We start from the raw sequence: 16,264 nt of genomic DNA, 5'->3' as shown, positions 1-16,264 counted from the left end.
GCTCAATACAATCTCTATCTCTTTGCAAGTTTTTTTTTCACCGCTGCTCTGTCTTGTTAATGTTTGCATGCTTAGCGAAGACAACTCTTTTGCAAGTCCTCTTTTGCGGCACTTAATAATCGTTGCTTCTACTTTGCGTCGAGATTTGCCTAACCATTCTTAGCGTGAGCACGTCACGAGTTGGTTTGTATCACCTTTGCGGGTAGAAGAGAGAGATGTGTTGAGTTGAATTGGTGTTGACATAGAATCGCGCCAATTCATCACGAGTTGATCGTTTTGATGATCGTTCGCGCGTGCTAGCGCATTCGAGTGTGTTGGCGCGATTCTGTGTCAACACCAATTCAGCTCAATACGTCTCTCTCTTCTACCCGCAAAGGTGATACAAACCAACTCGTGACGTGCTCACGCTAAGAATGATTAGGCAAATCTCGACGCAAAGCGGAAGCAACGATTATTAAGTGCCGCAAAAGAGGACTTGCAAAAGAGTTGTCTTCGCTAAGCATGCAAACATTAACAAGACAGAGCAGCGGTGATAAAAAAAAGCATGCAAAGAGATTGTACTGAGCAACACACTAAATATATCATAATTACGAAACCACCGCGGACCGTACAAGCAAGGAGTACTCAATTGTTGTTTATCTATTCAAAGCGAGTAGCACTATTGAGTGAAAGTGACCTTCCATGCGAGCAAAAAAAAAGCTGCCGATTGAGACTAATCTGAATGGAGAAGAAATGCGCCAAACTGCTCACCTGCTCCGGGCCACCTGCTGCTGTCGAGGTGCTGCTTGCACCGGCCGCCCGGCTGCCGGGCGGTCTGGGGCCGGCCGCCCTGCTGCCGGACGACCGGTTCTCTAGAGGTCTTAGCGTAATTTTTTTGTGAAAATTTTTATAGAAAAGTCCCTGCCGCCCCGCAGCGGGGCGACTAGGTCCCGGCCGCCCAGCAGCGGAGCGGCCGGGGTATATTTCTGTAAATTTTGAAAACAAAAATATATTTTTGTAAAAAACGAAAATGAAAAATATAAAAATAAAAAAAATCGCCGCGCGTGACGGTCGCGTCGTCGGTTTGCCGGGCCTCGCTTTGTGAGCAGGGTTTTTCTAACCGACCGGAACCGGACCGGTTACCAGTAACCGGTCAAACCGGTCCGGACCGGTTCTGGTACCGGGCGGTTACAAACCGCCCAAATTTAAAATTAAAATTTGAATTAAAAAACAAAAAAATCTCAAAAAAATTTTAAAAATATTTCAAGTTGCGACGAATCTAATGGTGTCAAAATTTTTAAATATTCGTTTATTTAGTATACTTTGCAGGCATTTGAAGTTAAACTAAAAAAACGTGCATACAAAAGTATACAAATACAATGTAAACCATATTATACATTGTATTAATGTAAAAGTAGTATAAAAGAGGGTTGGAGGGTTCATTTAGGCTAAAACATGTTATACAAATATTCAAATTTTGAACTAAAGTCGGTTTTTTTTCAACAGATCGGTTACTGATCAAACCAGACCGGTTAGCCGAGCAAACCGGTCGGCTTACCGGTTGAAATCGTTTGAATTGGCGTTTGAATTTGAAATTTTAATTTGTCCGGTTTTAACCGGTTTTCGATCAAACCGGTCCGGTTTACCGAAACCGGTGGGCAGCGGTTTGGTCCGACCAGTCGGTAAAAGAAACCCTGTTTGTGAGTTTGTGTTTTGCTTTATCCAATCCAACAATCAACGGAGAAACACAGCAAACTCGCCAAGAATTTTACTGGTTTGGAGGATTTGATTTGAAAGTAGAGATTAGAAAGCGAAACTGAGGGTGTGTTTAGTTGGTGAAAAAGTTTAGGTTTTGATACTGTAGCACATTTCGTTTCTGCTTGACAAATAATGTCCAATCATGGACTAATTAAGTTTAAAAGATTCATCTCGTGCTAATCAGTTAGACTGCGTAATTAATTATTTTTTCCAACTTTATTTAATGCTCCATATATGTGTCAAAAGATTCGATGTGATGTGATGAGTAATGTAGAAATTTTTTTGAGAACTAAACAGGGTGCTGCGAAATTTGAATCCGTTCTGCTGCCGCAGGATCTCGTGCCGTGTGCCGGCCTCAGCACACACAGCAGCGACCCGCCGACGGCCGACCTCTTCTTCAGCCAGCGTCGCGGCGAGCGATCTAGTAGGCGCGTGGTTGGCCGGCCCTCCCCGCGCGCTGCCGGTGCCGGCACACGAGCCCGGCATGAGCGAAGATCGAGCTGGAGCCGCGAGGGCGTGTGGTCCTCGCCGCCGTTTCGGTTTCAGCCGTGGGGGCTGCCGGCTGCCGCGATAGCGCGCGCGCGCGTGTGGCGTGGTGTGGGTGGGTGAGCAGGAATGCAGGGTGCGAACCGCAGCGAGCCTGGCTAGGGATATTTTCGTGACGCCACGCTGCACGCGATCTCCTTGACGTCCCAAGCAAGTATCGTACTAGTGCCTTTTCAGGCTGTCTTTGAGTGGCGATTTCGGTTCATGGTGTCTTGATTCTTAAGCAAACACCTGATGATAGCATGGTTTTTTTTTCGAGCGGAATTCACTCGGTTTTGACTGGAGAGTGAGGAAGAGGGTCGTCTCGCCAGCATGGTTTTTGGCCGTCGTCTATTCTCTCTGCGTGAACACGTTGATTTGTTGAGCAAACCACAGGGCAAGTGTTTAGTTGGCTTATATTACTTGGTTATTCAACGTTGACTCAAGATGCATATTTTTAGGGAGATATGCTCACATCTGTCATCACATTAACGTTTAACGAATGGCTTTCAAAAGAGTAGCCGGCGACTCAGATTTAGGTTTTTCAAATTTCAATATAGATTGCAAAGTGAACTGGCAGTATGGTTCAAAAGAGTAGCTGACGACTCAGATTTTAGGAAAAGGACATGGGCAAACTCCATTTGGTTTGGCTGAAGACTGGAGGAGAGGTTCGCGAGCATGGTTTTTGACCATCTATCTTCTATGCGAACACATTGGCATATTGGTTCGTGGAACAAACCATGTATAATGTTTGGTAACAAAAGGATCTAGTTGGCTGACATGCTTACTCAATGTTGAAACAAAATATAGACTTTTTAAGAGAGAAATTCTCACATATATGCTATGGCCATTCACTAGAAATAACGCATGAGATACGTCTACCTTTTTTATAGCTTTTAACATAGCAGCTTTTTCTCCAGCTTTGCGATGTGAACTTTAGCAGGGTAACTAGGAAATGTGTAGTAACATTTCTGTTCCACTCGGCTTCTTTCCCGTCCAAAGAACAACTAGAAGAAATTGACTAACAAAAGCTATTTGCCAAATGATCCTATTGGATTCACTTGAGGATTCACGCTTTAGGTCTAGAAATTAGTTCATCATCGTTTAAGGGTTTTATGATAGAGTAAAGGCATGGGAGAGGTTCCAAGTGAGGCTTGCTATCCACCATGGTTTAAGTGGAGATGGATGGAAGTAAGTCTGGACACGGTGCAACTAAGTTGTTAGAAACAAAGAAAAAAGAAATAAGGGAATAGATGGTTTGGAAACAAAATTTGCTAGTAGTATAGTATGTTTCAATCGCCAGTGATTGGTGAGGTGGGTTGAAGGCAGAGCATGAGGTGGGGGCGGAAGCCATGCTTGAAGACAAAAGGGTTGAGGATTAGGATTATGGTTTTGTGATGCTATTCTGAAGGGTTGAACTAAAAATCTGGATCGGATAAACAAAAATTGAAATGTTTCAATGTTTCTTTTTATCAAAAACAAGTTTTGAATGAACTATACAAGGACCGAAGGGACATTGGCAAGAGAAGAATCACCATATGGCCATGGTTTTGTACACGTTCCTGATCTTCCACGAGAATCCTAATCATCACCACCCGTGGTCCCCACACCGGTGCCTCGCTCCACGTCAGCGTCACGCGGCTGATGATGGGGCGCCGCGGTGCAATCAATGCCACGCGGGCCTCATCCCGGGCGCGTGCGCGGTGGGGACTGGGGGTCCTCGGCGTCCGTGTCCGTCCACCCAGGCTCACGCGGCCGACGAGGCCGGCCCGCGGCGGGACATGAGCGCGGAGCGCCAGACCGGGTCCACCTCGCCGTCGGCGGCCGCGGCGAGCCAGGCGTCGACGTCCTCGAGGAGCGCTTGCTTGCTGGGCGGCGGCGACACGAGGCGGTCCCCCGGCACGCCGATGGCCGCGGCGCCGCCGTCCACGAGGGAGCGGAAGAAGACGTCCCGCAGCTCCCATCCCGCTCCGCCGGCGCCCGCGCCCGCGGCGGGGGTCACGCCGAGCCCGCCGCGGCACTTCTGCCACGGGAACTGGAACACCCCCGGCGGCCGCCGCGACGCCTCCCCTGCGTCGTCCGCCCCCGCCGCCTCCTCGAACGGGAAGTCCGCCGGCGCCGCGCCGCCCTGCTCATCCTCCTCCTCCCTCGCGCGCTTCGCCTTGCGCTCCGGCCGCCGATCCATGCGCACTGCACCGCATCAGAAATCCAAGATTCAGAGAGAGAGAGAGAGAGAGCATCCGTGCGTGCCTGCGGCCGGGTCACGTACGATCGACTTCCGCCTCTCGGCTTAATTTGAAGATCAGCCACTGCGCTGTGCTTTTTATTTCTTGTATTGGATGCATGCTGCATGCAGGAGGAACGAACCAGCTACAAGAACAAGACCCCTGTGCCATGAACGGACGACGCTACGTACCTGAACCCGAGACGGGAGGGCAGAGAGGAACGGAGCTTGTTGAGAGAGAGAGAGAGAGAGAGAGAGAGAGAGAGAGAGAGAGAGAGAGAGAGAGAGAGAGAGAGAGAGAGAGAGAGAGAGAGAGAGAGAGAGAGAGGGGTGTCGTTGCGGGTACGAGGATCGGTGCCGGGTTGGTCTCGACCTCGGAATGGAGCGTTTTGCACGCACGCCACGGCAAGGCAAGGCTCGCGCGCGGCTGGCCCGCCTATATTAACCGAACTGACCTGACCTGGAGACCATGCCGATCTCGATCACTCGCTAGCGCACAAGCACTGAGCGCGTGCACCCGTCGAACTTCAATTCGCGTGCGCGCGGCTGCGCTGCCACGGCCGACTCTAGTGCGCGCGCCCGTGCCTCGCCAGTCGCCACGTAGGGCAAGGGAGGAGCGACGGCGAGGCCTGCGCGAGCGTAGGTGCCGCAACCCGGGACCGGGCCGGGACAGAGGATCGCGCGCGTGGCCAGGCAATGGCAGCAGCTCGCGACGAGACGCGGCGCGGCTGAAGCCGGGGCAGCCCGGCACGCATCCCGTTCGCGTGCGCGCGGGTCTTGCGCCGCCGCTCCGCTCGCCCTCTCTTCCTTTCTGGCTTCCACGCCCCACGCCATCCCCGCAGGCTTCCAGCTAGCGCAGCGCAACTCAACGGCCGGCAGCGCCGGCCTTATCAGAACCGGTCCAGTACTCCAATCCCATTCAGTGACCGGCCGATCTGTTGCGATGGGATCCGGCACGATCTGGTCGGTCTTTACCGTGCCAAGCTGTGCAAGAGCACCCGCCTCACGCAGAAAGGGCACTGCCGCCGGTACCTGGCGTCGCCTGGTCGTAGGACGCAACTTCGGAGTGCACGCCACCCCCGCGCGCACCTGCGCTTAGCGGAAGGATGCCCGGTCTGAGGAGGTACCAGCCAGCGGTGTGCGTTACGCGGCGATGAGCTGAGTGGACAATAAAAAGAGTTAGCGATGGATCCTTTCCGCCAATCCAGCACGACTATCTTCCTCAGATCTGATCACGGAACACGGAAAGGGGAAAGGAACACGGAAATTAGGAGTCTGCAGCTTTAGTTTGTGCCAATGGCAACTTGAGGTCTCTAGAAAGCACTCAAGTTTTTCTTCTGAACTAGAACTTCAGAGTACACAACCGCACGTATCATGCAGAATCAACACGCAAAGATCATGAAATAGTGCAGGTGTGCGACGCCCCGCTCCTACAACAGACGGACCAGAGATGTATCTGTCTCGCTTTCCCTGATCTTCCAAGTTTGATCTGCAGCGGTCACAAAATTCTCCATGTCACCCATTGGATCAAAAAAAAAAAAAAAACGGCGGCGACTGATTGAAGTGTTATGTCCCTGGTGTGTAAGTGCCGATTTCCTGATGCACTAGCCTGCCATTTGGCAACTCAGCTTGGCAGGTTTTACCCAAATAGGCCGCAGCCCCTATAAAAAGGCATGGATATTTCTCCAATATAATCTGAAATGCAGAAAATGCAGCATTGTCAGCTGTGGCAATGCGTAAGTAGCAAAATGTAACACCCAGGTGTTAATCAACCCTAGTTAAATTTAATCAGGGTCATTAGTTTCGAACTTAAACAACAAACAATAAGATAACAAAATTTCTTGTCAGCCTGGGCCGGACCGGTCTGACCGGTTAGGGCAACCGGTCTGACCGGTTGAGCCTGTTTCAACCGTTTTAGGCCCCACATCATTTAAACCACTTTCTCTCTCTCCCTCACCAGTTCACTCGCCCTCTCCCAAGCTCCCCCCCTTCCCAAGCCCTAAATCCCCAATCCTTCATTTCCATTTGATTCCAAGGCCTAGGAAGGATCAAATCGGCGTGGGGAAGCTTCTTCTCCACGATTCCCTATCCAAGGTGCAGTGGATTCAAGTTCTTCGTGGGGCAAGGACTCATCCAAGGTACTCTAGCTTGGGATGGCTCGATCTCTCCTTCTAGGCGATTTTAAGTGATTCCCTCCGGTCAAATACGTTCCAATGTGTCCCTGAACTAGTTTCTAGAAGGGTTTTAGAATTGGTGGGTGGATTTCACTGCGACATTGATTCTAGCTTCTGGCCTGGGTAGGACCGGTCTGACCGGTAGCTTAGTTGGGTTACATGGGACCGGTCTGACCGGTCGGGTGGACCGGTCGGGTGGACCGGTCTGACCGGTGTGGCAGTGGCTGAGAGGGGTTAATAAGGGGTAGTTAGTGTAAATAGATGAAAACTATTTCGGGTATTGCTTACTTATATATTTTTTTAAATCATGCATGCATTCCTCATATCATATGCATGTGCATACGTGTAGCAGCCGCGGCGGAGGAGATTGTATACGAGGTGGTTGCGGAGCCACAGGAGCCGCAGGGGCAAGCCCCGCAGGAGGAGGTTCGTGGGGAGTTGCCCAAGGCCCAACTGACCCTAGTGCTGAGCAGCAGACTCAAGGCAAGCCCCGGTGCATGTCCTATTGCTTTAAATTATGACTCACTATACGTATTTATTACTTGTGCATTACATTTTAGGAGTTGTTTGGAATCCTAGTTGCATGATCCCTAAGTTTTCTTGAGTTATACTAATATGTATAGGATGATAGAAATGATATGCTTAATGTTTCTCGGTAGAAGTCGAGTGATTTCTTGTCACTCGCGAGATATAGGATGTTAGTAGTCGAGTAATTTTTGGTTACTCGTGAGATATAGGATATATTTATATTCCAGTACATGAGTTGTTGAGTTTGATATGGAATAAATAGAGAATTGAGACCGGACGGGAAATGATGAGAATATATAGGTATGGCAGCAAGATAGGGTTCCTGAGTGTCTTAGTCCCGTCTGTGTTGGTTAAGGACCGTACCGTTATTGGCCCTGCTGATCATGTTTGAATTGTACTAACCGCATACCAGGAGTAGAAGGTAGTCGAAACCGGTAAATCTAGTACTGCCTTGCTTTGAAAGTACATGACTCCATCTCACCTCCTGGGGTAGTCGAGTAGTCATGGAGAAATGGGGACGCATGTATTAATTTTGGTGGTCTCACGTTGAGCTCGGCTGACCATATGATGGTGGGGCGGTCCTGTAGTTCGAGGCAGGGAGGGGAAGGGTTGGTGCGTGTGGTCCGACGGGACTTATGCTTGCCGTGTTGGTTAGGTCCACCTTACAAGGTTAAAACGGATCGATTCGCCGTTAGTCGCTCTTGGATATGAGCACCTTGATCACTGTGTCACATCGTAGTGTTCTGATGGAATGATAATTAGATATGTGATGATGAATACATTGAATTATTATTTATTGCTCCACCATGTTGCTACAGTTGGTATGCAAATATTAGATTATAGTTCATCTATACATAGAACTTGGAGCTAAAATAATGAAAATAAAGAATTACTTTAGTCGCGTTTTCTGCAAATAAACCACCAGCCAAATGACTTGCATGTCTAAATATATGAGCTAAGTATACCCAATGGTCGTGCTGAGTATTAGTTGCTCAGGGTTTGTTGCCACCAAATTTTTACAGGGCACCCAGATGTCGACTTCTGTCCCTGTTGCGTCAAGTTCATCCGCCGGGATGTAGAGGGATGGGAAGTCATTGGACTGGATAGCTAGACGAGGGGGGTCGCGGGTGCGCATGGGCAAGTTGGATGTGCACCATGTCTGTTTTGTTGGACCAGTCTGACCGGTCTGTTGTACCGGTCTGACCGGTACACGCGCTGGAGGGCTCATGTAGGCCGGTCTGACCGGTTGTGCAGAGGCAGAACTCTAGTGTAGTTGTAAATTCTTTTCTGTTTGAACCTGGCTACCCTTTTTGTAAAGTTTGTAAATTAGTCTAATTTATGTAATTTATGTAAGCTATGTGTGTATTTGAACTCAGTTTGTAAAACTCTTGTTTATCGGTTTGTCGCCTCTCTATATTTCAAGTATTTGTTGTGCTTGTACCATCTGCGCCCGGCTTCGCGTGGGACTACCGGTGTTGTTTCGATCGGCCCGTGGGTTGAAAAAGGACCGTCAAATTAAACCATTAAGCTAATGTGCCCGATGTGTTCAAATGACGGCCATTACGCTTAATTTAGAGTTTTAATTTGGCGGTTGTCACATAAAACAATTTCTTCACTGCTGCAAACACATATCTTCCAAGCTACCTGGTTTATATCAACACAGCAAAATGGATTCTAGGAGAAGGGTACCTGAAAGAAGCTATCCGAAGTGCGTTTTTCCTTCCAAGAATCACATTCCTGTGTTTTTCAATCCGAGAATCACAGCCCTGAGGCTGCATCGCAACGAATTCACATGTCCCTTGCAGGAACCCAAATGCCAATTAGCTGAAAAAGATAACATGAATTCATGTCTGCAGGAGTCACTTCCCACACAATCCTCTTAAGGGCTGCAGAGCAGTCTTCCTCAATCAGAAAGAATACATGGGTTGATCATGACGCCTTGCTCACTATTAAGGCATGAACTCATAGCCAACAAGCAAAATGGATGAATGGATAGCCTGTGTCATTCTGAACACACACATATATACAAGAGAATCATAATCACCAGTAATCTCCACAAGAACAAGAACCATTGCTGAAATGGTGGAATCTATTAGTGTCACTCACAACAATCTCTCTATCGAAAACTTTGGAGACATACTTGAAAGCAGAGTGGCAATCCCCACATATCCTAATGTTCTTCATGATCCGAATCGTTGCCCCTGCAGGCATGTTGATCAATGCAAATGCAAGTGCAATCTTCTCACTATGGTACTGCAACTTTGTCGCCCTCTCTTGTTCGTTTACGTGCAGAAGCACATAATCCATATTGGGGATATATCCTGCTTTTCTAATCCTCGTGTTTATCTCCTCCCACATCCTATATATCTCTGCTGCCTTTGGATGGGTATCATCATCTGCCACAAACATGTGCACCGAATTCTCAATCTCAACCCAACTGCATGCAGGCTCCTTCTTCACACCAGTTGCCTTCATCATCTTCCTCACTCTAGCTGCGTCATCCCACTTTCCTGTGGAAGCATATATGTTATACAACAGCACAGGTGGACCAGTATCATCAGGGTCAAGTTCAAAGACATGATCAGCAGCAAATTGCCCTATTTTAGCGTTCTTATGCATTCTGCTTGCCCCAAGCAAGGCTCCCCAAACAGCAGCGGTTGGTTTCATGGGCATTTTAAAGACAAAGATGAGTGCTTCCTTCAGCAAACCAGCTCGACCAAGGAGATCAACAAAACTAACATAATGATCGATCTCAGGCTCCACACTGTAGTCCTTCATCATGTCAAAGTAGTGCTTTCCTTCCTTCACCAGGCCTCCATGGCTACAAGCAGTCAAGATTGAAAGGAACGTTATCTGATTAAGCTGAATGCCAAATTTCCTCATCTCCTCAAAATGGGCAACTGCTTCCGTTCCAAGTCCGTACTGTGCATATGCAGTGAGCATTGTGTTCCAAGTAACTAGATCCTTCTGATCCACACGGTCAAACACCTTTCTTACATCAACCATGCTCCCGGACTTTGCATACATGTCAAGCATTGTGTTTCCCACAAATGCAGTCAGTTTTTCTCCAGAATTAATCATATGTGCATGCACCCATTTCCCCTGCTCAAGAGCACCTATACCAGCAAGGGCAGAGAACACGCTCGAGTAGGTAAAATGTGTCGCCTCAAATCCATTCCTCTGCATCCCTGCGAACGTCATCAACGTGGTCTCCCCTTCACCCTTCCTCGCAAACCCAGCAATCAGCGCGTTCCAAGACACCGCGTTCTTCGAGTCCAGCCGATCGAACACCGCGACTGCCATGTCCATCTGCCCGCACCGCGCATACATGTCCAGAAGCGCGCTCCCCACATAGACATCCTCATCCCAGCTGCACTTGAGGGCAAGCGCGTGTATCTGCTCCCCGACCCCACGCTCGCCGCAGGCACCAGCTGCCTTGAGCAGGCTGGCGAAAGTGAACCCGTTGGGCTTGGCCCCCGCCTCGGGCATGCCGGGTAGCAGACCGACGGCCTCCTCGGGCATGCCGTTCTGCGCGTAGCCGGCGATGAGCGAGGTCCAGGAGACCACGTCCCGGCGCGGCATCCCGTCGAACACGCCGCGCGCGTCCGAGACGGCGCCGCACCGGCAGTAGAGGTGGACGAGCGAGTTGAGGAGGAAGGCATCGGCCGCGAGGCCGGAGGAGCGGGCCACGCGCTCCTGGACCGCGCGCACGCGGTGATGAGGGGGGACTGGTACACGCGCGGGGTCGGGGTCGGGGCGAGCTCGGCCGCGTCGAGGAGGCCGAGGGCGCCGAGGCACGGCGGCGCGGGGACGGCCGCGGTGGCGGCGGGAGCGCCGAGGTGTAGGGCTTGCTGGTTCGCCCGGGGAGAAGGCGGCGGAAGAGAAGCTCGTGGTGCTTTCTCATGGTTCATGGAGGTGGCGGCGGGAGGCGGAGGCGGAGATTGAACTTACTCCCGTAGCAGGCCGTGTCAGGTCCGTGGGCCGAAATAACTGTTCATGGTCCGAGCGAGTCAAACGGAGCCCGCTCGCCGGCGGCCCGTTCTCTTTCAGCCGAGGAATCGTTTCGTCGCCACGAAGCCAGCGGCTCCCCGGCCGCCGAAGCGTCGCCCCCACGGGACGGGACCAACACCACAGCACCGGCCGCCGGGCCGCCAAACACAACCAATCCGACGGGACGAGCGCACCCGAATCGATTCCCCCCCCCCACCCGGCCCACCCCGTCCTCATCCGACTCGGCACCAGCGGCCGCGCCCTTTATAGCCCGCCCGCCGGCGCGGCCGGGCACGGACGCCCAGACGGGACACGACCCGACCGCTCCCCAGTTGCCGTCCCGAGCGAACCCGAGCCAAAAGGCAAAGGGTACCCAAAGGCAAAAGCGCCTCGCCTTTTCGCGAGCGCCCGCCCCCCGGCCGCGGCTCTCGGCTTCGTCCCCGCGCGCGGCGGGAGGAGGAGGAGGACCGGAGGAACAAGGGCGCGCCGGCGCGGGGAAGATGTGCTGCTGCCCGAGCAAGGCGTGCTGCATCTGCACGCTCATCGTGCTGGTGCTGGTCGCCGTCGGCCTCGTCTTCGGCTTCGGCATCTACACCCGCGGCTTCCACAAGCTCACCAGCAACATCCACCTCGACGACCGCCACCCCGGCGGCTCCTTCCGCGCCTACGGCCACTTCGCCCCGCCGCCGCCGTACTGAGGCGCCCCCCCGAGATCTACTCGCTAGGGCTCGCTCGCCGGGCGATTCGATTCGGCCGCCGCTCTCCATGGAGTAGTCGGTTGGGCATGTAAAAAGGGAAGGAAGGAATCCTGGGATTTGTTTGTTTCTACTCGCTGCATTTTCGTTTCGTGCCGGTAGATTGGATTGGCTACTAGTGACATTTGATTTGTTCAAGTGAGAATCGGTCATCCCGACTGAATTGCTGCTGATTTGTGATGATTCGCCCCGCCCGGCGCCGTCGATTTCGTTGATTGCGCAGATACTACGCACTAATTTAGGGGGAACAATAATCCCAGATACTGCTAATCTGATCAGTTCTTGATTGATTGATCGCCCAACCGCGAGGCACATGGACGGTCGGAGCCGGTCGAAATCTCCCGCCGGCGTGCGGCGCCGCTCACGCCAAGCAACATGTGTGGGTTTGGCAGCCGTGGCACGCGAGCCCGCGAACTGCCCGGCGCCGTGGTGAGTGCGCAGCGGGCGTCAAGCGCGCGCTCGCCAGAAAAAGTGGAGTGCCGTTTACGCCAATCCTCTCGTTGCCTGAACCTGAGTGAGTTTTCAGCAACTGCTGAACTGCCCCCCTCCTAATGATGTTAGACTGATGAGTGGCGAGTGGAGTCGGTGGTGAATCCAAAAGGCGGTTCTGTTTGGACTACACGTTCCGCTTTTTAGGAGTAAATTCGCAACGGTTGCATTACGCCGTTGCTGGTACCGTACAGCCCGGCGATCTGGCCAAAGGCACAGTGCTGCAGGCAGTGCAAAAGAAAACCATATTACTTCATCCGGGAATACAAGTCCATGGTCCACACCATTTCATCGTTATTTAGCTGCGGACATATAAGGACTTGTTCGATTATACGGCAATTATTCCAGGCTGAAAATGATATAACAAAAGACACGTGACTGGGATTCATTTCGGATAAAAAAATTAATTACAACAAAATAGACTCAACAAAAGACCATGAAATAGTATGAATCCCAATCTTTTAGTGTACTTATCATGAGTCTCTTGTTATACCTATTATTCCCGATCTGGAAAAAAAAATCCTGTATCTGTTTTTTTTACAAATTCACACGATAAAAACATTTCCATCTACTTTAAAATCAAAAGTTTTGTTTAGATATTATTGGTCAAAGTTTAACTTTGTAGATAGCGATACGGGGCCTAACAATTAACCAACTCGCCCTTGTGGCTTTCTTCCCATACTCCGACTCCAACCATAGATTGATATGTGCCTGTCGATATACCGAAATTCCTATACTAGGACACATACACCTGCGTGGGTAGGTACGTTGCATATTACAATTATTTTGTGTCCCCTAACTTGCCCATATCTAAAAGACTAGGTACCTTAGCTTCATTATGCAGCTGTTCGAGATTAGGCTCGATTTCTAGTCAACCTCTAATTGAGCATGCGATCTTTATTTCCAGCCGTAGGACTAAATGTTTTAATAAAATTGGCCCGGGTGTAGTATGGCAAAGGATTAAGAAAACGACCATTTAAAATATGAGAAATTGGGATGACATAATACCATTATATAGTAGTTGCTATCCCTAACTAGTAGGTGTTGATTATGTTAAAACAAACATAGTAGGTTGTGGTTGTTTTATATTAAGGTGCGAGAAGCACCGGCAATCGCGCATATGGTTTGCAACTTTCGTATCTCGCCTATACTCCCTCCATATTGGTAAAAAAATTTGTTTGGGACAACATTTAACTACAACGAAGTGATTAATCAGGTAGAGTTTTCCCAGTTTTCCTTATTAAATAGGTTGTCGGGTATGCTACTTCCAACAAAGTTTAACGGGTTCACTGGCTAGCGCAGGGAGGTCCATGTCAAGACATTGAGGGTAACCCCTCCTCGACATGATTTTCTTTTGTTTTTCGCAGATTTTGCCCACATTTTTTTTATTTCGGCGTAAAAGAAGGAAAACACATATTTTTTCTATTCTGGCGCAAGACAGAAAAACACTTATGTTCCCACGCAGCTCCTATTTAAACGCCCCAGGAACCGCTCTTGGATTTCAAAGTCGCAAGTGTGTGGCAACACAAATACCGGCATAGAGTCCAGCGCCACCTCCTTCGACGATGCAGAGTTCGGCGGCGGCATATCCTCCGACGAGTCCGGCGGCAGCAGCATCTCCTCCAACGAGACCGGCACTACCTCCTCCGATGAGACCAGTGACGGAAGACATGCCGGCAGGATGGGAGGGGGCGCTTTGCATGTGGGCGAGCCGGAGCGGGCGCAGTTAATAGGGCGTGGCGCGTGTGCTGGAGCGGGCAACCTAAAGCGCTAGGGCAACCGCAGCCACGTAGGGATGTTTGATGTCGAAACAACAGTGTTGTAGTCAATCTGCAGTTCGAGTTCAGCCCTCAATAAAACCCTTCCCGATTCCCCTCCAAAATCCAACCCTCGCAGGTAGTATGGTTTTGATCCCAATAATTGAAAATTTAGATAACTACTCCCTCCTTCCCTGTTTATAAGGCATACACGTATATCAAGATTCAAACCTTGTCATCTTTGACCAATAATTTGACTATTAAATTTTTATTTTTATAATGCAAATTTCATATGATTGGATTCATAATCAAATATATTTTACAATGATTATAAGTTTATAATCAAAAGTGATATAATATATGATAAATAAATGGTCAAAGTGTTGTTTAGAAGACCGTGTCATGTTCCACCATGCCTTATAAACGGGGAAGGAGGGAGTATTAATGAGTACATAACCACGGTCGCGTCGTGGCAGCCCTTAGCTTGCCCTGCGATCTTGCGCCGCAGAGGCCCCACCAGTTTCCGGCGGAACGGCGACGGCGCCGAGCAATCGCGCGCCATGAGCCCGCCGGGGAACGACGGCGTGAGGGTCAGGGGACGATCCGTGCGCTGGGAGCCCAAGCTCAGGCCGCACGACTGGTTCAAGACCAGCCGCTTCACGCTCGGAGCCGTCGGAGGCTGCCCATGTTTTTTTTTTGAACAAACTGCTGTCCCTGGTATCCCAGCCATCCTAAACAATAGTATAGCTTCATAGTTCTCTTACTGGCACGACTGATGAGTCCTCCGGAACTGTGAAGGGAGCTTGCCGTGCTGAAGATCCACGCGAGTACCTGCGTGACGCTGGCGCCGCCGCCGCCGCGGCGGTGGCCGGATTCTGGTCGCGTCCATCTCCGTCAGCGTCGCCAACCTCGCTCGCGATCCGCCCACACGGACATCCGACCGGAGTAGGTTTCAGCTGCTCTTCAAATGTGTTGCTTACCTCCCCTTTTACACTGGAAAGCTTAACTTGCTTTTTTAATTTGCACAGAGTTTGAAATCAAAGCAATCACTGTGTCCTATGGGCTGAGGCTGGCGTTGGTCCTGCAAATCTCTCCATCGAGATCAACTTCATCAACTTGAAAATAAGAAAGAACGTAAGGGATTTCCTGCCAGCCTCCTTTCCAAGACAAGACATGCCATGGCGTCACCACACTACACGTCTACACCCTTCCTTTTAAAACTATTTTCTTCTGAATTAACATACTACGTATATACTGCAGGGTGATCCAACGTCCTCATGGCTATCCTCCCAGATGAGGACCGGGTGGCGGCGGACGGAAGCGCAGTCCGCCGGTCTCTCGCGCATGCTCATCAGCGACATCGTCGTCGTGAACGCCGCCGGCGGGGGCGGGGGCATCAGGGCCCACTGCACCGTCCTGGCGGCGCGCTCGCCGGTGTTCGCGGCCATGTTCTCGAACGGCCTCCGGGAGACGAGGGAGTCCGCGGTGGACATCTCCGACATGTCCGTGGGCGCGTGCCGGGCATTCGTAGGCTACCTCTACGGCAACCTGCGCGAGGAGGAGTTCATAGCCCACCGGAGCGAGCTGCTCCACGCCGGCGACAAGTACGACGTCGTCGAGCTCAAGCGGGCGTGCGAGGAGAGCCTACTGGGGGGACGGCGTCGACCTGGACAACGCGCTCGAGAGGCTGCACACCGCGCACCTGTACGGGCTGCCGATGCTCAAGAGGGACTGCTTGAGGCTGCTCAAGGATTTCGGGAAGATTTTCGAGCTCCAGGAGGATTTCCTTGAGTTCATGCGCACGGCCGACCCGGACCTCCTAGCTGAGGTCAATGCGAATTTGCAGGCGGATAGCTGAGGATGACAAGTAGCTGGTTGATGTACTAGCTAGTGCTACTACTACTAAGTAGGAGTAGGTCCTGAAACCTGACTATATACTTGATATTTGGGCTGTGCTACTGAAGCTGATGGCGTCCTAAATTTGTTCTAACGATAGCTCACTTCAAACGTAATGGATCATACCATAAGTAATAAGCCGTAAGCGTGCTATTGCCAATGGATGAAGCGATGCCCTTTCAGTTTTTT

General features: G+C 50.8%; 1 protein-coding gene and 2 pseudogenes across 2 annotated transcripts; 1 reads left to right on the top strand and 2 right to left on the bottom strand.

The window, feature by feature from the left end:
* Nucleotides 1-3,675: 3,675 nt before the first annotated feature.
* On the bottom strand, nucleotides 3,676-5,006 carry LOC120682429. Of its 2 annotated transcripts, none has more exons than XM_039964351.1 (2): nucleotides 4,679-5,006; nucleotides 3,676-4,452 (listed from the first exon to the last, which is right to left on the bottom strand). In XM_039964351.1, exon 2 carries the CDS (start codon nucleotides 4,445-4,447, stop codon nucleotides 4,010-4,012), a length of 438 nt encoding a protein of 145 aa, XP_039820285.1. In that variant the 5' UTR covers nucleotides 4,448-4,452; nucleotides 4,679-5,006; the 3' UTR covers nucleotides 3,676-4,009. The 2 variants fall into 2 exon arrangements, with proteins under 2 accessions (XP_039820285.1, XP_039820277.1); XM_039964343.1 differs by having other exon boundaries at nucleotides 4,532-5,001.
* A 4,029-nt stretch (nucleotides 5,007-9,035) lies between these two features.
* On the bottom strand, nucleotides 9,036-11,185 carry LOC120682418 (annotated as a pseudogene).
* Nucleotides 11,186-14,739: 3,554 nt separating this feature from the next.
* LOC120695401 lies at nucleotides 14,740-16,046 on the top strand (annotated as a pseudogene).
* The last annotated feature ends 218 nt before the right edge of the window (nucleotides 16,047-16,264 follow it).

The sequence above is a fragment of the Panicum virgatum genome, chromosome 2K, assembly GCF_016808335.1.
Source record: "Panicum virgatum strain AP13 chromosome 2K, P.virgatum_v5, whole genome shotgun sequence".
NCBI classification, from domain to species: Eukaryota; Viridiplantae; Streptophyta; class Magnoliopsida; order Poales; family Poaceae; genus Panicum; species Panicum virgatum.
This window is presented reverse-complemented; position numbering and strand designations above follow the sequence as displayed.